Raw genomic sequence first — 24,617 nt, forward strand, 5'->3', positions numbered from 1 at the left:
GATAAGCCAACCCTCAGGCAAATGCGGCGTGATTCCACTTATCTGAGGTGTCTCGAGTCATCACACTCATAGGAACACCCAGTGGAGAGCTGGTTGCCAGGGGCCGAGGGATCTGCTGTTCGGTGGGTACAGGGTCTCCGTCATGTAAGATGAAAACGTTTTCGAGATCTGGGGTACGGCAAAGTGCCTGTACTTAACACTGTACACCGAGAAGTTGTTGAGGGAAGGGCACCTGGCAGCTCAGTCGGTTGGGTGACTGCCTTTGGCTCAGGTCACGATCCCGGGTGCTGGGATGGAGACCTGCGTCGGGCTCCCCACTCAGCGGGGAGCCTGCTTCTCCCCCTTCCTCTCCCTCTACCCCAACCCTGCTCATTCTCTCTCTCTCAAATAAATAAAATCTTGAAAGAAAAAAATAACTGAGGGTAAAATTATGTTATATGTTTTTTATCACAATTAGATAGAGAGAGAGACCCCCCCCCACCCAAGACATGTGAAAAAGTTCTTCCCCACCGAGGGCAGCACCCTCAGGACAGGCAACAGTAGCTGGGGAAGGGTCCCTGGGGAGGGGGTTGAGGAAGGAGACCACTCGCCATCGTGACTACAGGCCTGTCCTGAGCAGAAGATCTTAGAGCTGGAGGATGGTACACCTACACCATCCCAGGTTGAAAACCCCTGACCGAGCCTGCCCCCTGAGTCTCCTGCCTCCCTGCTGCCTTCCAGAAGGGCTGCGTTCCCTCTCCACAGCAGAGGCTCCCTCAAGGCAGGAGCAGAGAAAAGCCAACAGTGTCCCCCCCTGGCTGGTCGGCTCCCGCAGCCCTCTTCTTCACCCCCTTTCCCATCCCACAAACCACGCTGGGTGCCTGAAGACTCTGAGGGCCAGGGAGCCAGGTGGAGGGTTGGGGCTGCTCTCATGGGACCGGAAAGAGGCCTAATGGGACACACTGTGTGCCCGGAAGTAGAACAGGAGTCTTCGTGGGGGCTCCAAGGGCCCAGGGATGGTGACCCATGGCTCTCGGTCCCTTATGGAGCCAGCAGGGGTTGCTGCTGGCCCCCCGGCTAACAGCGCACCACAGGGCCCCAGTCATACAGGCCCTCAGGTGAGATTCCCCCTTGCCTCAGGCCCCAGGGCAAAGACCACCAAGGAATGAGGTTCCAGGGAGTGGAAAGGCTTTAATGAGCATCACAAGGGGACTGGGGGAGGGGTACAGACTCCAAACCTAGCCTCCCCGCCGCCTTCGTTTCAGCTGGGGGAGGGAGCAGCCCTGCTCAGCCCCCAAGGCAGCCAGAGGGGAGTCCCGGGGAATCTTCTCCACCCACCAAAAGTGTTGAAAGGGGAGAGGTCTGCAGCTGCTGCTGCCAGGAGCAGGAAGACCTCCAGCAGCAAGCTGACCTCCAGAGATCAGGAGAGACCTAAAATCAGGCAGAACAGCAGCCATGGGGGGGGGGGTGTTCGGGGCTAAGCAGGCAAGGAAACTCGTGGGATCCCCAAACACTGAAAATTCAGAGGGGGCCTCAGAGCCTGCTGGCTCCAGGAACGAAGACCCGAGGGAGTCCCTCCCAGACCTAGACACCACGAAGACCCCGAGGGAGTCCCCCCCAGACTGAGACGCCAGCAGAAGGTCTGGGGGGAGAAGCAAGGATAGGAGCCTGGGTGGGTGGAAGAGGCTGCGAGGACCTGGGAAGGGCACCAGGGACCGTGCCCCGGACGGAGGGGTGGTGGGAGACATCCTCTAGCTGCTGTTCTGCTGGTCCTGCTGGCGGATGAGGCTCTGCCGGTCCTGCTGGCGGATGAGGCCGGCAATGGGGCCGGTGATGCCGCCTATCAAGGTCCAGTACTCGTCGAAGCTGATGCGTCCATCGTGGTTGGCGTCCAGGCTCTGGATGAGCTTGTCAGCGGCCTTTCGGTTTCCCGTGTCCTGGAGAGTTAGGGGGGTCAGCAGGGCTGGGCAGCGGCCCCACAGAGCCCCAGGCAGGACTCCTGGGGCTCGGGCCTGAGCACCAGCTGCCCTGGGAGGAGGCAAACGGAGCCCACCCCAACCCCGGGTCAGGCCTGCGTACCCTGAGAGGACAGGGCTCTGGAAGTGCGGGGGAGACCCCGGTTTGGGGGGGTCACTCTGAAAAGACGGAAGCCACAGGGAGGAAGGGAACCACATGAGGATGAGGGCTTGGGGGGCCGGGGGGGGGGGCAGGTTGGGTGGGGGCCTCACCGTCAGCATGTGGTTGAGCTCTTTCTGAAGCATCTTCCGGAAGCTGCCCTTGCTGATCTTGTTCTTGACCAGGCTGTGTTTCGACACGTATTTGTAGAAGTTTTCCACCAGGACCACAACCGCCTTCTCCAGCTCCGTGTAACCGTCCGCCATCTCGCAGCCTCACGGCTCGGTGGGGGGGGGCCTGGGCGCCATGAACAGGGCAGGTGAGGAGACCCCATAGTCCAGACCCCCTCCGAGCCCTGCCCTCATCCTCCCCCTGGGTCCCCAGGCTGGCAGGTCCTGGGCAGGAGGGATGAGGCGGGGAAAGGGGGGGGCACTAGGGTGGGCCTGGACCTTGTGGTTGCTGTAATCCAGCCGCTCCCCAGCCCAACCGCCCCAGCAGGTTCCCCTGGCAGGCTCCCCAGCCCTGCCCCAGCCCCAGGCCCTGGGCCTGTCAGAGCTCCCTGCATAGAGGGTTAGGGTAAGTGCCCATCCCCGTGCCCTCCGCACAGCTGCCCCGCCCAGGACCCCTGCCCTGTGAGCAGGCACAGCTAGAAACTGCTAGGATGAGCCAGAGGGGCTGGGAGACCAGAAGCCAATGTGTCCCCAGGGGCAGGACTGGCAGAGACCCAGGCCCAGGCCACAGAGCAAGGGGCCGGGACTTACGCCCTGTCCAGTGTCCTCAGCCAGGCGGCAGGACAGGCACCGGGGGAGCCCAGGGAAGGTAGCCCCTCTCCGGGAAAGGACGATGTTCCCCGCCCCCCACTAAGTCAGACCTTCTGCAGACCCCCAGCCACGCCCTGCTGGGCCGCCCTCCCTCGCCGCCCTCCCTCGCACCCACCCCAAACTACTAGGAGCCAGGCCAGTCCGCCCCAGCTGGAGACAGAGCTGTGGCCTTCACCCCAGGACAAAAGGCACTTACTGTCCAAGCGGATACGGCCTCTGCATAACAGGATATGAGGGGAACAGGCGGCTCTATTCTGTGAGTCGCTGCCGCCCCGGCCCAGAGCTCCCCAAAGTAAGCCCCAGCCCAGAGCTTCCCTTCCCACCCCCAAGCCCAGGAATGAGCCACAGCCACCCTGCCCACGGGGTTCTGGCAAGGGAAAGTAGACACAGCCACTATCCCGTCCTGAGCCTCGCAGGGCCCCACTTGGGAGAGCGGTCTGCTTGGCCCAGCCTCACCCTGGCACTGGCCCCGGCCCAGCCCTGTGCACCCTGCCCCGCCCCCGCTCCCAGACTCTCAGGGCCCGCACTGGCCGGGGCCACGGGCTCTTCTGGGGTCCAGTCTCCCCAGATACCAGGCATCCCTGAGGCAAGGACAGAGTTTCATAGGCACAGCCGTTTCTTTTCTGAACCAAAGGGCGTGACTCATAGACTTTAGGACCATTTTTAAAAAACCCTAGGTACATAAGCACGCTGCTCTTAATCTCTGTGTCTCCCTCACCGGCACCGTCTGGCCCAACGGCTTGCTTGAGGTGCATGTTCTAGAAATACTGCACCTCCTTCCAGCCCTGCTCCAGGTATCCACAGCCCCTGACCACCCTTCTAAAACATTGCCCTCACGTAGCTCTTTATGAAGGGAGGATGTGACGAGGGACGAGGCCCTAACGGAGGAAGGAAGCGGGGGCAGAGACAGAGGAGCATCTCTGACCAGGACCCCTGCCTTCTGTCCCTGCCTCGTCCAGCTGCCCACTCTGGTCTGAAGAGGAGGACGGAGCTGGAGCTACAGGAAACCACACCCTCGCCCCACGCTCTTTGCTTATTAAGTGTGACTGGGGACGTCTGGGGGGCTCCGTCCGCTAAGCATCTGCCTTCGGCTCAGGTCATGATCTCAGGGTCCTGGGAGCGAGTCCCCCATCGGGCTCTCTGCTCAGCGGGGAGCCTGCTTCTCCCTCTCCCTCTGCACACCCCGCCCCGCTTGTGTGCCCCTGCCCTCTCTAATAAATAAATAAAGTATTTTTTTAAAAAAACAAAAAAAGGTGTGTGACTGTGAGGTCTAATGTAAAACTTTCAGGCTAACACCCTGACACTCACAAATGAGGAGGGAGAGAAGTTTTGATCCACACAGTGCTGCCCACTGCCCTTGAGTTGGGAGTGGCCAGGCCCACGGCCAGCATTCCTGGGGTCCCACAAGCTGTACCCACCACACCAAGGACTGTGCCAAGCCTACTCCCAGCCAAGCTTTGGGAGTAGAAAGACAGCTCAGAAAACCCCAAACCCTAACCATTCCAGACTTTGCTCCCTAAGTGAGGAGCCCTGTGGGAACTAGTCAGGGAGAGGGGAGAGATGGAAATCAGGTGTAGGGGCGCTACGCCTCTGCCCTCTCCCCCTGGCCCACCCACCCTCCTCCCCACTTTCTTAGGGTCTTATTTCTCTGACTCCTCCTGCCCTCGATACCACGTCCCAGCCCCTACCTGACGTCCGGCAGCCCCGCAGGCCAGACAGAGCTGAGCACTCGGGACAGTCAGCCGCTGGCCTCAAGAGTCCTGGGTTTCGGTCCCCAGTGGGCCACCCCCCATCTTCTAGTCAAATGGGAAGGCTGGAGATAACCGTCTGGGTAAGTGCTTCTCCGAAGCTTTTTCTGAAGGAAGGAGATCAGAGTGGGATAGTGGGGGTGTGTGGGGGGGGCCCTTACTCTCTCCCTCTCTCCCTCCCTCCTTCCCCTGGGGGCCAGGAGACAAGCTCTGCCACCCACCCACGCACAGGTACCTGCTCCTCCCACCTGCCCTCTTTAGCCACCAGCCACGGCGGAATGAGGCTGGATGGTTAGGCTGTCCCATCAGGCCGTCCTAGGAAGCCTTGGCAGGAGGTAGGTCCTGGCCTAAGAGCAGGGCGGGGTGGGGGGGGTGGACATGTACATTAGAGCCTTCCCCGAAATCAGGAACGAGAGGACCACTTGTCCTCCAAAGGGCCCTCACACCCAGAGCCCCCAGCCCTCTGCCCACGTTCTCCTCGGCCCGTCCTTGTTTGATTCATCCTTAAGCAACCGAAAGGCCCCACCCTCAGGCCTGCTCACCTCCGCCTAGCCTCCTGACTTCTCCCAAAGCCTGTGGGTGCTCTGACCCTTGACCCTGGGTCTGGGCCACAGCAGTCCTGCCTCCTACCCCCAAGTTCTAGGTCTCAGCCCTCCAAGTGCCTCCTAGCCACCCCCAGGCCCCTGCCGTCCGCCACACACCATCCAGCCTCTTTTCCCACCACACAAGCTCTTCTTAAGTCTCGAAGGGTCTCTAGGTACTGGGAGATGTCCCTGAAGTTCCATGCCTCCTGGCCACTGTCCCTCTCTAGAGCTTGGCCCACTCTCAAGCCTGAATTTGGCCTTTCCCGTGTCCCTTCCATCCTCAAAGTTGTTCACTCATTTCTCAATTATTTCCTTCTTCATTCATTCGTCTGCCCCAAGGGCCTTCAGCACATAGGGAAGGTGTGATCCGAAAGGGCTGGTGACTTGTCCCTCTATTTACAAGGCTGTTTCCAATTCAACATCTCCGCTCCGTGCTCCTCTTCGCACTCCTTTCCAGCTTCCGGAGGCCAATGTCTGGCAGAAGTGCCCCTGCCTCCCCGTCTCCACCCTCATGGGACCCTGCACCTGAGTCACACGGCCACACACAGAGGCCCCATCACCAGCCATCCAGGTCTCGGAAGAAGCCTGTTCCTCTGGAGCATTTTCCAGACGACTGGGGCTGGACTACGGCATGGACACTCACGCCCTCCACCCCTGGTCTCTCCAAGGACAGAGGACAGAGGAAGGCTGAGCCACTGCCCCCCCCACTCCCCCACCCCACCTCATCTCCGAGCACCCCTGCCCTCACCCCCAGCTGCCCAGCGGGGCCCAACCCTTCAGACGGCCAGTCGGCCAGACCTGCCTGGGTCCTGAGATGGAAACAAGCCACCTCAGTGCCTGCCTCCTCTCCCAGGCTCGCTGGCTCTCGCTGGGGCCTTCCTGGGGCCTTCCTGGTGCCTCCGGGACCCCATCACCTCTCCCAGGACACAGCTCCCAGGGCCTGGTGAGGCCTGTGTCCAGGTCGGACCACCTCCCAACCCCCACCAATCCGCATTTGTCCTTTTTCGGTCGAGGGAGGGTCGGAGCCGCTGTGACAAAGCTCGGGAGCACTCTGCCTTGAGGCCCGGGCCCTGGAGAAGAGCCCCGTCAGCCTCCGGGTTGTGGAGGGGGTATCCCCACCCCATCCACTCCTCTGAAGGCCTCTCCGGCCCCCAGCCCCACCAGAAGTCTCCATTACCACACCAGCCGGTGGGAAAATTAACCATTAACCGAATCATCCAGCCAGTGCCCGGCAGGGCCCCCTCCCCAGGCTCCCTTCACTGCCCCTTCCCCTGGCCCCAAACGTTTGCCCGGCCTCTCCAGCAGCCCCAGGCCTCCCAGGACGGGCTGGGGGTGCTCACCTGCCTCCTCGGACTGCCTCCTCTCCCGCAGGGCTCTGGGGCCTGGGCTCTGGCACTGCCAAGCGGCTCTCCCCCCGCTCAGCCGGCCAGGACTCCTCCCCGCCACGCTCCCAGAAACTGCCCCACTCCCTCCAGCCCGGCTGAGCTGGCTCGGTGGGGAGGTAGTCACTGAGCTCCCTCTTGACTTAGCCCTGGGGTTGGGCCCTTGTTAAAGGGATACACACCTTTTTTAGCACCCCCCCACCCCACCCCGAAGGGAGCGGTGGAAGCCGGCACCCCGCACAAGCGCACCCTCCCCACCCTGCAGCGCTGGAGCGGAAAGAATCTAGTCGGTGGAGGAAGGAAGGGAAGGGCCGTCACCTGCCCAGATCACAGGGGTCACTGGGAGCCCAGTGTCAGGGTCCCCCAACAGACAAGTTCAGGCTGCTTTCCAGGCCAGTCTGGCCAGCCCCAGAAACTTCCTTGCTGTTAGGGTTTCAGGAGCAATGCCTGATTTCTGTGGCCCCAGTCAGAAGCGGCCCTGGAGCCCCTGGTCTTCCGACTCCAGTTGCGACCTCCAGGAGCTGACACTCATTCCCAGGACCTGCCATGGGCAGCAGGAGACTCTCGTGGGAACACCCTGCCACCCCTTCCCCAGAACACACAAGGGAATTGGCCAGGAGAGACCTCAGCTCTGGGCACCTGCTCTGCGTCAGGCTCTCCGCTCAAGACTTTATGTGACGTGTCCATTATCCTCCCAACAGATTTGTGAGCCACAAGCAGACCCCATTTTATAGATGAGGAAACTGTGCTCTAGGAGCATGCCCCGAGCTCCAAAGATAATAGACGGCAGAGCTGGGGGAGTTCGGGCTGCTTGGCCTGTTTCTCAGCCCCGCCTTTCTCTTGCTGCCAGTCAGCCAGGCTCCAGCACACCTGGGTTCCTAACCGCTTCCCTGGTGAGCACTTGTGGCCCCCTCTCCTGTCAGGGGACCAGCCCCCTGGCGAAGAGAAGCCTATCCTTCAGAGACAACCTAGTCCCCAACTTTGGGGCCTGGTAACCATCCTGAAGCCGAATCCATGGGAAAAGCAAGTCCCCCTCACTCCCACTGCAACCACCACAGCCCCACGCGTCCCATTGCCACCCAGGACTCTGCCACCCCAAACCGCCTACGGTCCCAGGTGGAGGGTGGGTGTCCAGTCAAGACAACATCTTTCACTTTTTTTCCATTTTTTATTAATCAAATGATACAAAACCACCATCATTCTTTAAATGCCCAAGCACCCAGCTGGTCCTCTCCCTCCCCTGCTCTCTTCCCCGACGACCCTCGCCCAAGGACAGAGGCCTCACCCAAGGAAAGAGGCCAGGGAGGAGGCTGGGCCAGAGCTGGAGGCGGGAAGGTGGAGCCCTGGACACAACTACCATTTGGGGTGGGGATTAGGAGGACTAGGTTCCCAGAGACCCTTTTTAGCACCAAATATCCTGCCCCACTCCCAGGCCCCTTCTTCAAATCATTTCCAGTAGCCCACCTCCCCTCTGCCCTTCCCCCCAACCACAGTGCCTGGCCCTTACTCGATCCTTCTCCCTCCAGCTCCCACCACTGCCGTCCCTGCCCCACCCCCACCCCCCAGCCTCCCTCTGGCGGGGACTCCCAGGCTGGCAATGTTGGAGAGCCCTGGGAAGGGTCACCAAGGACTCGAGCCCTGCAGGGGTGAAGCAGGTGCAGACCGGGGAATCACATACTGGTGGTAGAGAGAACTTTTATTTCTAGGCCCCAACATCCCCCCCAAGAATTCCAGGGAAAGGTTCTCAGCTGCCCCGGACAGGGCTTTCCAGCTTCACACTCCTGGCGGCTTCTCCAATCAGCTCCCAGAAACTCCCAAACTCGAGTTTAGAGTCGTCACAGCTGCCCAAGTGGGCGATTTTCTCTTCCAGCCCACCGTTGCTCTAAGGGAGGGAAGAGACCACAGCTCAGCAAGGAAGAACCTCCCTCTCCTGGCCTCACCCTGCCCTGGGGCGGGAAGCCAAACCGGGGCCTACCTGGTACAGGCAAGGGGAGGGGCTAGGGGTGGGAGTGCCTGGGGCCCCGTGGCAGTGTGGGTGGGGTCGTGAGGACCTTCCCAGGGAAGGGGCAAGTCGGGGTGCCTGGGCCGGAGCCCAGGCAGTACCGGCATGAGGTGAGGCAGCTGCTGGGTGACCAGGTCCTGAAGTTCAGAGGGGGTCAGCGTCTCCTTCCCACCCTCCACAGAGTACTGGTGGAAGTTCTTGATAAGGGTCTCGATGGCCCTCTCCACGTCGCTGAATTCCTGCTCATCCTGAAGGCGGGGGACATCACCACATCAGGGAAGCTCCACTCACCCCAACAACACCCTACCTCCCCAAGCCCCCCCTAGGCCAGCGGGGCAGAAGGCAGCTGGAAGGCACAGGAGCTGCCCCCCACTCCAGAGCCCAGCATCTAGCCCCCACCCCCTCTGGCCTCCGCCCTGAGCCCAGCAGGGCTCCCTCCCTGTCACCGGAGGCCCCCACGCAGGATGGGTCCTAGCGAGAGGCACAGACACCTCTTCCCAGGAGGGTTCCTTGTGTGGACGCAGCATCGCACGTGCTGGACACCACTTAAGAGTCTGGCTCTTCTGGGCCAGGTCTAGGATAAAAGGCGGGCCCAAGGCAAGGGGCAGAAGTCAGTGGGGACGCAGACTCTCAGGGCTGAAGATGCAGCACGGGAACAGAAAAGCCAGGCACGCACGGGCCCACCTCAGCACTGGCTGACCGACACTGTCCCATGGTGCCCGGTGTGCTTGTCCTGGCAAGAGCTGTGTCGTCCTATGGCTGGCGCCGGGGAAGCCGATGGCTCATGATCTGCCTGGAGAGGAGGGAGACAGAGGGGAGGGGAGGACAGGGCTCAGTATTTCTTCCTCAAGTATCGCCTCCGGCCTCACTCAGGAGGTCGGAGCCAACTCCACTCAAGGCCCCGTCCCTGCGCAGGATCCTGGCAGGAGCTAAGGTCACAGTTCCCAGGACCACCCATTTAGAGGGAATGCTCTGGGCCTCCCCCTAGACCAAGCCTCCCACTTCTTCTCACCCCTCACCTCTGCTTTGCGCGCACACAGACAGACAGACAGACACACACACACACACACACACACACACCCGGCCTGTAGGACCTGACTCCCAGCCCTTGTCCTGGCAGGCTAGGGTAGGAGAGCCGAGCACTGCCCTTTGGACAGGGTTAGGGCAGCCCGTCTACGCGAAAAGCCCTGGCATCCTTACCTGGCGAGAGAGCCGTTGGGACAGACGCTAGGCGTCCGGGCACCTGAGCTCAGCTCTTATACCTGGGGGCAGGGCGGGACGCGGGGGCGGGGCCTCGTCCCCGAACCGCCCCCGCTGTTCCCGCGGGCTGGGCGGGGAACCAGTGTGGCCCCACCCCCCACTGGCCAGAGCCCCGCCCACCCTGCGGCCCAGGGAACTCCGGGGGGCTGGGCCTGGACGGCCCCTGGCCCCAGACCCGCAGGCAGAGAAAAGGCCAGAGAAAGGAAAGGGAAGAGTGGGGGCTTGGCAGCACTGCGGGCTCAAGCCCGGGAGGAAAGTCCCGAGGAATTGTAGGACAGGGAAGTGGAGGGGTTTGGGGTCAATAACCAGGAAAGAAGGAGACTCAGAGGCTGACAGAGGCAGGGCTGGTGGTCCAGGGGAATGAGGGACATGGGAGTTGAGAGTCTCCAGGGGCCACTCTGGGTGGTGGCCACCAGGGCCGGTCTGGGTGGTGCCCCTCATACCTGCAGCCCCCACAGCTGGGGGGGGTTGCAGCCACAGAAGGGCGGCCTGGGAGAGGGGCAGGGATGGAGTGTTGTCCTGATCCTGATCCAGCTCCCCTTAGCCAGGCCACCTGTATGAGACCCAGATGGGCTACCTGGCCCCTTAGCAACCTCTCCAGACAGGTCGGGCTGCCTACTGCTCCCTCCCTCAGAACCCCAGGCCTTCCCAAACTGTCCCCCAATCCAGTGCCCAGGATGACACCCAGGAAGCCTGGAATGACACCACCCACCCACCCACCCCACCCCCCACCTGATGGGGAGGGGGAAAGGAGAAGGGGCAGGTGAGTCAGTGTGGTCAAGGCAAGGATGGGGCAGATCGCAAAGCCAGAACTCTTAAGGCAGGAGCCTGTCTCCCAAGCCCCTCCCAGCCCCTTTCTCCTTCTAGGGCTCCCCCATACTTCTAGAAGTATCTCCATGAGAAGACCCCCCCAGGAGTGTCCTGTCATCCTGTGTTTCTCTGATGGTCTCAATCTGGGACCCTCTGAGGGGTCAATTTGAGGGTTTCTCCCAAGAATGCTTCAAACTTGGATCCTGGGAGAAGCGTCAGTCTGGGGGACCCTCCTGAGGTCTCTCGGTGTGAGGAAGCTCCCTGTGAGTTCCCCTCAGGAATATCTTCAGCCAAATGACCCGTCAAAAAGTCCCAGCCTGGGGTCCTTCCAGGGCCTCTCAGTCTGAGGGCACTTAGATGGAAGGTCTCAATCTAGGGCCCTTTCTAATGTGTTTGGTGTGTGGAAGAGAGGTTGTCTCAGCCTAAATGTTCCTCTGGAGTCACGGACACGAGACACCGGCAGTGACAGCTGCCGGAAGGCTTTACCCACTGGGCTGCCCTGCTTCGGCTCGCTCCGCTGGCGGGCAACGCAAACCGTCCGCCCCTTAAGCCAAGGCGGATGGGGAGAGGGGCGCCATAGCCCAGGCCAGTCTTCATACCAGAACCTTCTTCCGCCTCTCCTCTGCTATGCAGGGAGGGAGGAGGGAGGGCCTAGTGTTCCCAGTTTCCCACCCAGAGAGGATCCGTTCATCACAGAGGCTATGGAACATCAACCCAGTTCCACCTATTCTTGTCTTTGTGCGCTCAGCCTCTCCGAAACGTGTCTCCTCGTCTCTAACACAGGACTTACAAATAGCGCCTCCCTGGAGCGAAGTGGGGCCTAGACAGGAACAAGCCCGAGGATGGCACCTGTGGTGGTGAGCCCCGGGGGGTGTGTGGAAGTGAGGGACCACTGAGGTCTGCTCCTGAGATCATGACCACACTGTATGTTAACTAACTAGAATTGAAATAAAAATGTGAAAAAAAATAGTAGTACCTTCAAGGGCTGTGAGAATTAACGGACCTAACACAGGGAAGTGTTCAGTTCTGTGCCTGGAGGACCGCAAGCCCGGCACAGCTCCAGGTTCTCATTAACACCCAGGATCAAAGCCAGGAATAAGAACAGTGGGACTGAGACCATGCCCCAGGAGGCACCCAGAAGGGCAGGACTCACCACACCCACCCCAGAGATTGTCCCCTTGTTCCACAGGCTCATTCATCCACCGTTTCCTTACTGAGCACCTACCCCATGCAAGACCTGGTGTGAGCCGCTGCAGAATTCAGACACAACTAACATTCTTGGTCCTTCAAGAGCGCATAACTTTTCTTTAAGATTTTATTTATTTATTTGAGAGAGAGCACAAGCAGGGGAGCAGTGGAGGGAGAGAGAAGCAGACTCCCTGCTGAGCAGGGAGCCTCATGGGGGGCTCGATCCCAGGACCCTGAGATCATGACCTGAGCCGAAGGCAGCGGCTTCACCAACTGAGCCACCCAGGAGCCCCAAAAGGTCATAACTTTTGGACCCACTCTTGGGTCAGGGCAGAGCCTTCCCACTGTCTACTCCCAAGAGCAGGAAGAGGAGAGGGTGTTTCCAGGAAGAGGCTTTTTGGGGGGAGGGGTTCTGCCCTGCCGGCCCTGCCAAGCACTATCCTGCTCAGGAGCTTTACTTCTTGTGCGTCTCCAGGGCCCTCTCCCTCCGGATCTCCTTGGCCAGCTCCCCTATCAGTCTCCAGTACTCGTGGAACTTGAGCTCAGAGTCCTGATTCACATCCAAGCTCTTCATCTTCTCATCTAAGGAGCCCACGTCCTGAGGAGACACAAAGGAAGGGCTGGGGTTAGAAGTGAGGGTTCTCGGGGCGCCTGGGTGGCTCAGCGGGTTAAAGCCTCTGCCTTCGGCTCAGGTCATGATCCCGGAGTTCTGGGATCGAGCCCCGATAGTCCCACCACGGCTGATTGTGAAGCACACACGGGCGTCCCCGAATGCAGAGCTGGGAAGAGATGCCCACAGGTGAGGCGGACCCAGCACACCATCGCACCTGCCATTTGCTCAACGGCACCCGGCGAGCCCTGGGGCAGGGACCCACTGTGGCCATCCTCAGAGCCTTCTCAGAACTTCCTCCTTCCCAGAAAGCTAGAGAAGTTCACAGCCCTAAGCTGCGCATCTGCATAAGCCCAACGTCAACTCTTTTTGTTTCCGGTTTGGTTATTAACCTGTTTGATCAGAGGAATGGCAAAGACGTGGGTATCTAGTTTTGTCCTTGACGAAGTCTGTCAGGACAGGCCTGTGAAATCAAAGGATACTGTATACTGGACCCCGGATCAAAGGATCTGTTACTAGATAAACAATCACAACCAAGACACAGTCTGTGGAACAACAGATCCACGTCACACTGGAGAAGGTGCCGCAGGCAGAGCCCAAAGCTCAGTATTTCTCGATCAGCATTTGCTCGAAGGCAGAGAAGACCACCAGATCCACAGAAGGCACAAAACTAAAGCTAATTCAGAGAAAAGCTAAGCAAGACCTTTGTAAAAGCCACAATCACGCTTTTTTTCTTTAAAGATTTTATTTATTTATTTGGCAGAGAGAGAGAGATCACAAGTAGGCAGAGAGGCAGGCACAGAGACTGGGGGAAGGGGGCTCCCCACTGAGCAGAGAGCCCGATCCCAGGACCATGACCTGAGAAAGCAGGGGTTTCACCGACTGAGCCCCCCAGGCACCCCCCCAATCATGCTTAACTGCAAAACACTATAAGAATTGTCCACGGAAGGCAAAGATGCCCAGTTTAACATTATATTGGGAGGAGGGGAAACGTACAATTAATCAAGAGAAAGAAAGAAAAGGCATAAGTATGAGGAAAGAAGAGCCAAACCCACCTCTTACTATATCAGCAAGTATGTAATTGCAGAGCTAGGAAAAACCAAGAGCATAATGACTACCATCGTGGCAACTGTGAGCACTGAGCAGTGCTGACTATTCCAAAGCCTGTTCTACACACAGGACAGGCCTTACTCCATTTAACTCCACACTGTGCTGGAATGACAGGGATCTTGTCCACTTTGGTCGCCACTAGAAGCCCAGGGCCGGGGAGAATGTCTGGCACATAGCAGATGCCAGTTCGCCACTGTAACCCAAAGCCTAGCACAGTGTCAGCACAGGGCACAGTAGGTGCTCAATAAATACTTACTAAATGCAAAGCCAGGCCAACAAGGGAGATGTTATTATGTGTCTATTTCACAGATAAATTCAGGCTCAGAAAGAGTAAATGACCAGGGATAATAAGCTAGAATCTGCATTTGTACCTAGATTTTCTGACTCAAAGCTTATGCTCTTATCCACTCCTCTGTATTTCTTCCCCCCCAAAAACTATTAGAAATGATAAAGTGGGGGCGCCTGAGTAGCTCAGTGGGTTAAAGCCTCTGCCTTCGGCTCAGGTCATGATCCCAGGATTCTAGGATCGAGCCCTGCGTCGGGCTCTCTGCTTTGCAGGGAGCCTGCTTCCTCCCTTCTCTCTCTCTGCCTGCCTCTCTGCCTACTTGTGATCTCTCTCTCTTTGTCAAATAAGTAAAATCTTAAAAAAAAAAAAAAAAAGAAAAAAGAAATGATAAAGCGTCTGATTACAATATTAACACACAAACCCAATGCTTTTTAGGGGTATGAATATTAACCAGTCAGAAAGTGTAAGAAAGATCCCGTTTAAAACAGGGGTGCCAAAAAAATTAAAAATTTTAAAATAAAACAGGGGCACCTGGGTGGCTCGGTCATTAAGCGTCTGCCTTCGGCTCAGGTCACGATCCTGGGATCCCATGTCAGGTCCTGGGATAGAGACCCACATTGGGCTCCCTGCTCAGCGGGAATCCTGCTTCTCCCTCTCCTACACCCCTGCTTGTGTTCCCTCTCTCGCTGTGTCTGTCTCTGTCAAATAAATTAGCAAAATCTTAAAAAAAGAAAAAGAAAAAAATTAAATAAAATATATAGTAACAAATGGGGGCGCTTGGGTGGCTCAGCAGGTGAAGCGTCCACCTTTGGCTCAGGTCGTGATCTCAGGGTCCTGGGATCAAGCCCCACATCAGGCTCTCTTCGCAGCAGGAGGCCTGCTTCTCCCTCTCTCACTCCTCCTGTTTGTGTCCCCTCTCTCGCTCTCTGTCTCTCTCTGTCAAATTAATAAATAAAATCTTAAAAAGGAAAAGAAAAAAAAGAAACCTATTAAGCTTTTGTGAAGAAAAATGAACTGAAGACCATAAGAGAAAACATGATTAGAAAAATGTACCCCGGGGCGCCTGGGTGGCTCAGTGGGTTAGGCCGATGCCTTCGGCTCAGGTCATGATCTCAGGGTCCTGGGATCGAGCATCGGGCTCTCTGCTCGGCAGGGAGCCTGCTTCCCTCTCTCTCTCTCTCTGCCTGCCTCTCCATCTACTTGTGATCTCTCTCTGTCAAATAAACAAATAAAAAAAATCTTTAAAAAAAAAAAAAAGAAAAAAGAAAAATGTACCTCTTTTTTTGAAAGACTCGGTAGTGTAAAGATGTCAGTTTTCCCTGAAATATAATTTTATATGATCCTATTAAATACCTACAGGATTTTCTTGAGACTTATTTTATTTTGGGGCGCCTAGGTGGCTCAGTGGGTTAAGCCTCTGCCCTTGGCTCAGGTCATGATCTCAGGGTTCTGGGGTCGAGCCCCGCACCTTCTCATCAAGCCCCACATCGCATCTCCCTGCTTCCCCCTCTCTCTCTCTGTCTGCCTCTCTGCCTACCTGTGATCTCTGTCTGTCAAATAAATAAATAAAATCGTAAAAAAAATATACACTATTTTATTAACAAAAAAATTTTTTTATTTTGCTTTTTTTAAAGTAATGTCTACATCCAACATGGGGCTCAAACTCACAACCCTGAGTTCAAGAGTCACACACTCTTCTGACTGAGCCACCCAGGTGGCCCATGGTTCCATTTTTAAAAAGGTATTTGTAGAACAGTAGGTAAGATGCATTTATTTGTTTACTCACTCAGCAATTCTTATTCTTTTATATTTAAACCTTTTATATTTTTCAAATTCACACGCTTTTTTTTTTTTCAATTTCACTCACTGTGTATCTGCTCTAAGCGCTGGAGATAAAATAGTAAGCGAGTCCTTTCCTTCATTCTTGGTAACATGCAAGTGTGTGCCGGAGTCCAGTTGTGATGGATGTGTTGCAAAAGAAAATAAAGGAGGTAAAGGGATAGAGGACAAGGGCGGTGATCTTTGCATTCTAAGGTGAAGGAAGGGAAAGCTGAGGACTTGTCATTTGAGCAGAAATCAGAGAGGAAGACGACTAGCCAGCGCCTCAGGAGGGAGCATTTTGGACCAGGAGGGCAAATCCGTGTAAGTAACTTTGCTGCATTTGAGTTTTGCTATAAAGGGGAGCGGAGATAGAAGACAGCTGGAGGGAGTTACAGACCCAAGAGAGAGGGCTGGGTTCTTCTCTTTTTTTTAAGATGGGGGCAGTACAGTGTACTGGGAAACCGATCAGAACAATCCCGTGGAGAAGGAAAACTGATGATGCAAGACAGAGGAGGAACTCGAAGAGTCCAGGTTTCAGTGGGTGAGAAAATCGGAGTCGGGCAGCAGAGGAAGGACTGTCTGCCTGCGGGGAGACTGATGCCTCAGGGGACAGGCAGGCAGAGGAGTTTCCTGGTGGCTCTTATTTTCTCTGAGAAAATTTCTCAGAGAGAGGGACAATGTGGACAGAGGGTTAGGGTTGGAGAGGAAAAGTTGTGAAATCATCATCTGACAGAGCTGGCGAATGGTGACAGCTGTGCCAAGGGCCCCCTTGCAGTCTGTCACAGAATTAAAGAGAGACAAGTCAACACTGTGTATCGACTATACGCAATCGAATAAATAATAATAACAAAAATAATAAAGTGGGACAAGTCAACATGGCAGCACCTTTTCCTGCAGCCAGACTCCGCTACACAAAGTGCGGGGCAGAACGGTCCGCAGAGAGACTGAGGAGGTTGTTTTTTCTTTGAGAATGGACATTTTTGCCTTATTTTGGATCTGAGAAAGAATGGTAGCTCTAACCCTCAAGCTAATGGAGGTGAAAGGTTGGACTTAACCTGGGCTGGGATTCTGTCAACCGGCACAGGGAGAAAGGATCAAGGGGGCCGAGGGACTGACCGTAGAACGCAGCTGAGCAGGAAGAGAACGCAGGGCATGAGGGGGTGACAGGGGAAAGGAGACCTGACAGGGTCAGGAGCCTGACGGTCCCCGCGGAGCCGAGGAAACTGAGTGGAGGAACAGAACTGGAATGGCAGGAGGTGGTACTCAGGGAGAAGGAGGCTTGAAACAGATTCTGGAGGCGGTACATTATTTTAGTAATGACCGGATCTGTAGCAAGAACAGAGGAGTGGGTGCTCAGAACCTGGACAGAATCCTTGGAAGCTAGGGGTTGAGAAAGTTGAAAGGCTCCGGTGTGCAATGAATTCTGTGTGCCGACTGAGGACCCCAACAAAAGCCATGATGAAAAACAGTAAAGCAGGAGCTGAACCCACAAGGAAGGCAAGAAGGGGGCAGGTTCCAAGGAGCTGTGTGTCGCAGGAAGAAGAAGAAACAAAGATCTGGAAGCAGTGACAAAAAGCTAAGAGGTCACTTTCTGCATTTCCAGGCCCGGAGGGACTCGGATTTGAAGATAAAATCAGTCACTATGTGGCAAAGCTACAGGGACTGTTGACCCTAGACTCTCAAGTCTCCGGAGAGAAAAGAAAGGGAAAAGTCTGATAAGTCTAGGGATATAGCAGATTTTGCAGATGACAGACTGTTTCCAAGACATGTTTGTGGTTTTTTGTTTTTTTTTTTTAAGAAATCCATATCCAGGGACACCTGGGTTGGGGGGCGGCGCTCAGTCTATTAAGTGTCTGCAGCTAGGGTCATGACCCCAGGGTTCTGGGATTGAGCCCTGCATCAGGTTCCCTGCTCAGCAGAGAGCCTGCTTCTCCCTCTGCCTCTGCCTGCTGCTCCCCCTGCTTGTGCTCTTGCTCTCTCTGTGTCAAATAAATAAATAAAATCTTTTTAAAAAATCCGTATCCACACACTTTCACATGCCTGCAAATTCTCAGAAAGGGTATAAAAGAGCCTGTTGACAGCCTACTGTAATCAGGCAACTCGGAGATGAACTCCATGCTCCTACTCAGCCCTACTCAGCCCAGCGGGTAAGAGAAAAGGAGGGACCTGATCGGGCACGTTACTGAGGGGATTCCCAGAGGGGGTGAGAAGTAGTCAAAGATTCCTTCTTACAGCCCCCCCACCCCCACCCCGAGGATCTATCACTCCATGAACTGGGCTATGTTTCCATCTGTGACAAACCCCTTCCTACAGCTGGGTCTCACTTTCTATACATGTGAAGTGAGGAATTTGGACAGTGTTTTCTCTTGGCCTCCTTCTAGCACTGATGGTCTACAGCCCTTCTGGAACCCACCTCTGGCTCCCCTCCCGTTCTGGGGAGATGAGACCAGAGAGGCACACACGGGCTTCCAGCAGCACTGAGGGGAGCACAAAGCCCAGTAAGGCATTGCACACTCACCAGCGCAGTGTCCCCAAGCTACACGTGTACACAGCCACCCACACCCTTCTCCGCCACACACCTGAAGTCACATTATGTGCCCAGAAACATCACCTCCCAGCCACGGTGTCCCGCAGCCACTGTCTTCCAAAATCTGAGGCCCAGAGACCCCTACGTACCTTGAGCAAGTGAGGCAACTGCTGAGTGGCCAGTTCCCTAAACTCATCGATGCTGAGACTGCCCTTCCGGCCCTCCTGCCGCGCGAAGGTGAAGAAGGTGATGACCACCGTCTCAATGGCCGCCTCCAGCTCCGTCAGTGGCTCTGCCGCCATCAGGACTCTGTAGGGCAGGGGAGGAGAGAAAGGGAGAGATAGAACAGACCGGACGGCCCCTGCTCTGGCATTGCCCCCTCCCGCCCCCGCCCAGCGCAGTGGGGAAGGAGTCGGGGGACAGGGATGGGGCCTGAGGCAGGGGACCAGCGTGGGTGGGGGCGGGGGTGTCTGCTTCCAGAAAGCTCATCCTCTCTGGGTCTGAGCCTGGTGGTCCCCTCCAAGCGCCGGTGTCTCAGGAACCCCTTGATGGTGGCGATCTTATGGGCCGGAGACCTCTCTGAGAGGAGGCGCTTTGGAGCGGCCCCTCTGCGGCCTCCAGTCCCCAGGGCCCCCACGGGGTCACGAGGCGGCCGGGCTCCACCGCCTGTCTGTGCCGGGCCCACGCGCTCCGGGGCCGCTGTTCCCCGCGGGGCAGCGCGGGGTCAGGCCGGCGGCCGGCTGCGGTCACGGTCAGGCCGCGGAGACCCCGCCCCGCGGGGGCAGCGGGCACAGCGCCCAGCCGCCTCCTCCCGCCCCCGGCCGCCGCTGCCCTCCGCGGGGACGCCGCCTCCCGAGCCCCCGGACGACCGGCTGCGCTGACGCCCGCGAGGGCCCCGGGGCGGGAAGGCGCCGGGGCCCAGGCTGGGGGCGCCGGACTCACCGCGGCAGGGGAGGCGGGCGGCGGGCGCAGGGGCCGCGCGGAGGCGTCCGGCGGGCGCCTGGATGCGGAGCGCGGAGACCGCCCAGGCCCGCCTCCCGCCGCCTCCCGCCGCCTCCCGCCCCCCAGCATCTGGGCGGGGTGCCGGGTCCCCCCGGGCCGGCCCCCGCGCGCCTCTCTGCGGGGGAGGGGGAGGGGGAGGGGGGCGGGAAGGCGCGGGCGTCCTAGAGGCCCGAGAGGGGGCCCCTGCGGCCCAAGACCCCCAAGGGGCTCCCACACACCGAGGGGAACCCCGCTGAGGAGAAGAGCCCCTGGACCGAAGTCTCTCCGCGGGGGCCGGACTAAAACCCCCCGAGAGACTCCCAGGATCTAAGGGTTCCCTGAGCGGTCCCCTCACTGAGACCCCGGCGGGACCCTCCCGTTCCTGCCGGTGGGGCGGGGGGCGGGGGGGGGGCCGTGCCGTGTCCTCCCAGGACCTTTCTCACCCCCCTCCTTCCTCCTGGGCCCTGCCTGCTGGGGCCCAGCAGGCAGGGGGAGGCAACTGAGGCTGCACAAGAGCACACAGGCCAGCCTGTTCTAGCCCAGGAGACAGAGGGCGCCTCTGTCCACTCCTGGCCCCGTGCCCCCGGGGTGTCTGTCTGTGAAGGGGTGGAGCCGGTGGGGGGGGCAGCGGGGCAGGGCAGCGGGGCAGGACCGCAGACAGGTCTCCCCACACAGCTCCCTTAGCCACACTTGCAGACTCGTCTGTCTGTCCACAACCCGCTCCCACCTCAGGTCCAGGCTGACAGTGAGTATCCTGCGTCATCTGGGCTAGGTCTCTGCTGTGGCCAGCTTGGGGGAAAGGGGACTTCAGAGGGCCTCCGAAAGCCTGGGGACAATCGCACTGTGCTGGCCTGAGGGGCTGGGAGGAGTCGAGTGACAGCAGCTGAGGATTTGGGGGAGACAAGGTGTGGACAGTAGTGCAGGGAAACCAACGAAGGTCGGACCTCTGGGAGGCAGGTCCCTGCTATTCCTCCGAGAATGAAGAAGCCAGTGGGGAGCCCAGCCACCAAGCTCCCAGGACATGAGGCCCTCCCACCACAGAGCCCTCAGAATGGCCTCCCAAGGCTCCCTCAATCTCCCAGGTGCTGGGGAAGGGAGCCAGCTCCCACCTTGCTTCCAGTTGGGTAAGAATAAGAAAGCAAAGGGAACTATGGCTTCTGTCCCCACCCCCACCGCCCAGCCTTGCCAAGTGCTCAGGTCCCCAGGAAGTCTGGGGGTGGCAGAGCATGGACCCTGTGAGATGAAGAGAAGGGGGCATTAGGGTACTACACCCACTCCCAACACTCCTTCCACATGGCCCTCCCTTTCTCCTCCTCCTTTCTTGGCCCAGACTTCCAGACTCCTAGCTCCTTCAAGTCTTTCCCTTTGTTTTCCTGTCCGCTCCTCCCTGCCAGAGTCCTCTCCTAGCCCCTATAGAAAATCCCAGGCTGCTCAAGGGCTCCAGGCAACCCCTAAGTGCTCCTCCTGGATGGGGCCAGTAACTGAGCCACCAACAGCCCTCCCCCACAAGCACCCTTATCCCCTCCATCAGTACCGGCTTGGGTTGCATCTCCCCCATGTCTCTGTGACAACTCCTTCTCTTGTCCAGAGTTCAGGTGACACTCACAAGGTTCCCATTGTAAAGGGGGAATGTCATCCGAACCGGGCCCATTGTTCAGCCCCCCAGGCCTGGGGAAGGACAAGGACACCTGATCTGAGACACCGGAGCTGCCCCCTGAGGCTGTGGAGGGGATGACCATCCTGAGGCCAAAAGAAAGAGGCCCGCTGGCTTGGCTTGGCAGTCCCCTCGCCTCAGTACCCGCTCCCCCCTCCCCCCCATTTTCCTCTTCTTCTCTCCAGCCCCTTCAGAGGACATACTCGGCCTTTTCTCTCCCCCAGCATATATCAGACCGGTTCTCCCACTGCCATTGTCCTCACATCATCCAGGCTGGGCCTAGACAGGGGAGTGGGCCGCGGGAGGGACAAGGCCCCAGAGGTCTCCTCTCCCCCTCGCTGGGAGCCCTGGCTCTGAGGAAGGGCTTGGTCATTCCTCTCTCCCTTCTTACCATCACCGGACGGAAGGCCTGAGAAGTAAGACGTACCCCCCAGGGAAGCTGAAGTGACCTGTTCAGAGAGAGCAGAGTGAAGGACCCAAGGAGGTCCGGTCTGCTCTGCTGACAGGAAGCCCAGAGGCAGGCCTCTCCCCCTCCCCATGAAGTCTGGGGCCGGCCCTCTGGCTGCCACTCTCTCCATTGGACTCCTTGCTGGAGGGAGACCACAGAATCAAGGCCTTAGAGGAGAACGCAGCCCACCGCCCCCAGCCACAGAAGTCAGCTGTGCTAGGAGGGCAAGGCAGGGTAAAAATAGCGCACGGCAGTGTCCTGTGACCGTCCCTGCCTGCCCCACCCTCCTTAGTGTCCACCCAGGCCGCAGGGAGCCACTGCAGAGTCCACTGCCGGCCCCTGGAGCCAGCCTGCTCCAGCTGCTCTACCTCCAGGGCCCCAGTCCCTGACTCCCCCTGCTGGGATGTGGAATGAGGCACACAGAGAACAAGCTGAGATTTAGGCCTCCTTGGGTTCCCACATCACAAGGTCCCAGGGAGCGGGAACTGCAGTGTGGCTCTGATCCCAGGGCGATTTCAGGGGAGGGACCAGGACCAGCTCTGAGGGCTCCGCTCACCCCAACCCCAGATGCCCTGAGCTGGGTCCCCAACTTGCTTCCCTGCTGGGGGCGGGGTAGGTGAGAGATGGGCTCTGAGCTGGAGACAGCGATGGAGACGCTCATCAATGTGTTCCACGCGCACTCGGGCAAGGAGGGAGACAAGTACAAGCTGAGCAAGAAGGAGCTGAAGGAGCTGCTACAGACCGAGCTCTCGGGCTTCCTGGATGTGAGCGCGCTGTGGGGGGCAGGGTGGGCGGGGGGGGGGGGGCAGGGTGGAAGGGCAAGGGCTGGAGGAACACCCGGGGCCCACCGGCCCACCCCAGCCCAGCTCCATCCCGTCTTCCTCTTCTCCCAGACTTCTCTCCTGGGTTTTTCGGACTCCCCCACTTCTCCTGGTTCAAGACAAAATACCCTAATTTGTTAATCACGTATGAAGTGCTAGGACCCATGCAGATGCATCATTAAAGAGGCCTCACGGTCTAGAAGGGGAAGACTGACCCATGAAAGAGGCCCCAGTCTCTGACCAGAAGCTCCCCGTGAAGCCTGGGGCCAGCCACTTAGGAACTACTCAGAGCCGTAACAATTGCCAGAAAGAAGTTTGGGACAATACTAACCCGGCTGAAGGGGGCTTTTCCAAGAAGCGGGAACTTGAGCCATGGGTTTCCATGGGAATATTATTAGGATAAATGTAGACATTTTAGGAGGTGTCTGCAGGAACAAACGCCTGGCAGAAAAGACGGGGAGCACGCTCCGTAGTTTTGACCAGAGCGAAGGATGTAGCAAAGCAGGTTGCAAATGCTGACAAGGGCACTGTGGTGAAGAAGCCAGGAGAAAGCATGCCAGCTTGGAGGTTCTATCCGGCCTGGGCTCCAGTTCTGACCCTCCCACCTTCCAGCTGTATGACTTGGGCGCATTATTCAACCACCAGCTGTTAATTTGGGAATAATGAACCCTACCTCATACTATTTGTGTCAGAATTAACAATTTTATAAGACAACCCCTGTAAAAAAAAAAAAAGTAAAAAAAAAAAAAAAAGACAACCCCTGTAAAGCTTCTCTGGGCCCTCAAAATATGGTAACAGATGCTGGTAGTGCTCTGCTTTGTTAAGGGGTTTATTCTACAGGTAACAGGAGGCTGCAAATGTTTTTTTTTTTTTTTTTAAGATTTTATTTATTTATTTGACAGAGAGAAAACACAAGTAGATGGAGAGGCAGGCAAGGCAGGCAGAGAGAGAGAGAGAGAGAGAGAGGGAAGCAGGCCCCCCACTGAGCAGAGAGCCCGATGCGGGACTCGATCCCAGGACCCTGAGATCAGGACCTGAGCCGAAGGCAGCGGCTTAACCCACTGAGCCACCCAGGCGCCTGCAAATGTTAGTTTTAAGGAAGGACTCACAACAGTCCCATAATTACATGTAGTTCTGCCTCTTGCTCTTCTCTGCCTCCTTTTTCCCAATCAGCCACCGCCCCCCCCCCCCCATTCAGGACTATGCGTCTCCCTTTTCATCTCCTCCCTCCCAGGCCCAGAAAGATGCAGATGCCGTGGACAAGGTGATGAAAGAGCTAGACGAGAATGGAGACGGGGAGGTGGACTTCCAGGAGTACGTGGTGCTGGTGGCTGCCCTCACAGTGGCCTGTAACAACTTTTTCTGGGAGAACAGCTGAGCAGGCAACCCCAGTGAGCAGCACCCTTCCCCTTCCCTGATTCCTCAGCTCCCCACTTTTTCCTCCCTGCGCTCCTACCCTTGTCCACCCTCCATCAAGGGTGCAAGAGTAGAGGGCCAAGCCTACCGCTCAACTTTCATTAAAGGCTCTTCTCTAGCCAGCTGCTGTGTGTCTCCTTTGGGGTCTGGGAGTGAGTGAGAAAGTCAAGGTTCCTCAATCCTAATTCACCTTATTTGGGTAGCGATCTTATTCGGAGAGGTCAACGGGACATTACATCTTTCTAGTTGAATCCTCAAAGGCCCAGGAAGGTAGGTGTTCAAAGTTCCAGCTGCAAAGAAAGAATTTCCCTTCGGTCTGCCAAGAATATTTACTGAGGACTTACCATGTGCTAGAGACATTGTGTAGGAACTGGGGGTGCAGCGGGGCACAGAACAAACACAACTCTTACTCTCACGTGGGTCAAGTCCAGTAAGAATGCCAGACCATTAAACACACACAGAGAAAAGCTAGGAAGAAAACGAAAGGATCGTGATGTACCTATATGCAGAAGGGCTGAAGATGTGTTCACTCACTCATCCCTCAAACATCGGGGTGTGTTTATTGTGTACCCGGGCCTAAGAATAATCCTGTGTAGGTCTGCGTCAAAACGCACATGGCCGGCAGATGGGGAGTGCATGGAAGGGAGAGCAGGGACACAAAGACACCGCCCTCCGCAGAGATTTAACAATATTCAGGACGAGAAAAACACGCACAGGCATTGCTACTAGTGACTGGCATAGGGTCCGGCGCCCTGGCCTTGCCCGGGGCGCCTATGGGCGTCTACAGCTCTGCACAGCCGGGAGGGCGCCCGCGTCCAGAACCCGGGGCCAGGGGCTCGGGAAGAGGCATCGAAGCAAATCCCGCGTACGGAGCGGCAGGTGGTCGTCCTCAGCCGCGGCGCGGCGCCGCGAGCAAAAACAAACCTCTTTCTGCCCCAAGATCAAAACGGTTCTCAGCTGCCCAGGTTATAACCACGCAGCAGGCCCCGAGCACCCGCTCCAGCAGGGAGCTCGCGCACTGCCCACGCCCCTCCGCCCCCGCCTCTGCTAAGGC

The 24,617-nt window shown here is 57.7% G+C and overlaps 4 protein-coding genes across 12 annotated transcripts; 1 reads left to right on the forward strand and 3 right to left on the reverse strand.

Moving 5' to 3' along the window:
* Positions 1-1,580: 1,580 nt before the first annotated feature.
* S100A16 (S100 calcium binding protein A16) lies at positions 1,581-6,728 on the reverse strand. Of its 3 annotated transcripts, XM_044266360.1 has the most exons (4): positions 6,588-6,728; positions 4,604-4,770; positions 2,208-2,391; positions 1,581-1,916 (listed from the first exon to the last, which is right to left on the reverse strand). In XM_044266360.1, the coding sequence occupies exons 3-4, from the start codon at positions 2,358-2,360 to the stop codon at positions 1,731-1,733; spliced, it is 339 nt and encodes a 112-aa protein (XP_044122295.1). In that variant the 5' UTR covers positions 2,361-2,391; positions 4,604-4,770; positions 6,588-6,728; the 3' UTR covers positions 1,581-1,730. The 3 variants fall into 3 exon arrangements, with proteins under 3 accessions (XP_044122295.1, XP_044122294.1, XP_044122296.1); XM_044266359.1 differs by lacking the exon at positions 4,604-4,770 and having other exon boundaries at positions 6,588-6,727; XM_044266361.1 differs by lacking the exons at positions 4,604-4,770; positions 6,588-6,728 and adding an exon at positions 3,112-3,201.
* Positions 6,729-8,304: 1,576 nt separating this feature from the next.
* S100A14 (S100 calcium binding protein A14) lies at positions 8,305-9,897 on the reverse strand. 2 transcript variants are annotated; one of them, XM_044266167.1, is made up of 4 exons: positions 9,832-9,897; positions 9,316-9,424; positions 8,733-8,879; positions 8,305-8,511 (listed from the first exon to the last, which is right to left on the reverse strand). In XM_044266167.1, the coding sequence occupies exons 2-4, from the start codon at positions 9,343-9,345 to the stop codon at positions 8,374-8,376; spliced, it is 315 nt and encodes a 104-aa protein (XP_044122102.1). In that variant the 5' UTR covers positions 9,346-9,424; positions 9,832-9,897; the 3' UTR covers positions 8,305-8,373. The 2 variants fall into 2 exon arrangements, with proteins under 2 accessions (XP_044122102.1, XP_044122101.1); XM_044266166.1 differs by lacking the exon at positions 9,832-9,897 and having other exon boundaries at positions 9,316-9,455.
* A 2,213-nt stretch (positions 9,898-12,110) lies between these two features.
* S100A13 (S100 calcium binding protein A13) lies at positions 12,111-21,294 on the reverse strand. 6 transcript variants are annotated; one of them, XM_044266364.1, is made up of 3 exons: positions 21,270-21,294; positions 18,393-18,552; positions 12,111-12,487 (listed from the first exon to the last, which is right to left on the reverse strand). In XM_044266364.1, the coding sequence occupies exons 2-3, from the start codon at positions 18,543-18,545 to the stop codon at positions 12,344-12,346; spliced, it is 297 nt and encodes a 98-aa protein (XP_044122299.1). In that variant the 5' UTR covers positions 18,546-18,552; positions 21,270-21,294; the 3' UTR covers positions 12,111-12,343. The 6 variants fall into 6 exon arrangements, with proteins under 6 accessions (XP_044122299.1, XP_044122302.1, XP_044122300.1 ...); XM_044266367.1 differs by lacking the exon at positions 21,270-21,294 and adding an exon at positions 19,668-19,685; XM_044266365.1 differs by lacking the exon at positions 21,270-21,294 and adding an exon at positions 19,659-19,676.
* Positions 19,837-23,685, forward strand: S100A1 (S100 calcium binding protein A1). Its single transcript, XM_044266369.1, has 3 exons — positions 19,837-19,969; positions 21,943-22,090; positions 23,382-23,685. Exons 2-3 carry the CDS (start codon positions 21,950-21,952, stop codon positions 23,523-23,525), a joined length of 285 nt encoding a protein of 94 aa, XP_044122304.1. The 5' UTR covers positions 19,837-19,969; positions 21,943-21,949; the 3' UTR covers positions 23,526-23,685.
* Positions 23,686-24,617: the final 932 nt, after the last annotated feature.

This window comes from Neovison vison, chromosome 10 (genome assembly GCF_020171115.1).
Source record: "Neovison vison isolate M4711 chromosome 10, ASM_NN_V1, whole genome shotgun sequence".
NCBI classification, from domain to species: Eukaryota; Metazoa; Chordata; class Mammalia; order Carnivora; family Mustelidae; genus Neogale; species Neogale vison.

Bases quoted from the DNA above. Each gene is read 5' to 3' on its own strand.
- S100A14 (XM_044266167.1), bottom strand. From the start codon at position 9,345: ATGGGACAGTGTCGGTCAGCCAGTGCTGAG. The intron at 8,880-9,315 runs GTGGGCCCGTGC...CCCCGCCTTCAG, and splicing joins GTCGGTCAGCCAGTGCTGAG to GATGAGCAGGAATTCAGCGA. The intron at 8,512-8,732 runs GTACTGCCTGGG...TCCCTCCCTTAG, and splicing joins AGCTGCCTCACCTCATGCCG to AGCAACGGTGGGCTGGAAGA.
- S100A16 (XM_044266360.1), bottom strand. From the start codon at position 2,360: ATGGCGGACGGTTACACGGAGCTGGAGAAGGCGGTTGTGGTCCTGGTG. The intron at 1,917-2,207 runs GTGAGGCCCCCA...CTAACTCTCCAG, and splicing joins AGCTCAACCACATGCTGACG to GACACGGGAAACCGAAAGGC.
- S100A13 (XM_044266363.1), bottom strand. The intron at 12,488-18,392 runs GTACGTAGGGGT...GTGTCTCCTCAG, and splicing joins AGTTGCCTCACTTGCTCAAG to GACGTGGGCTCCTTAGATGA.
- S100A1 (XM_044266369.1), top strand. From the start codon at position 21,950: ATGGGCTCTGAGCTGGAGACAGCGATGGAGACGCTCATCAATGTGTTC. The intron at 22,091-23,381 runs GTGAGCGCGCTG...CCTCCCTCCCAG, and splicing joins AGCTCTCGGGCTTCCTGGAT to GCCCAGAAAGATGCAGATGC.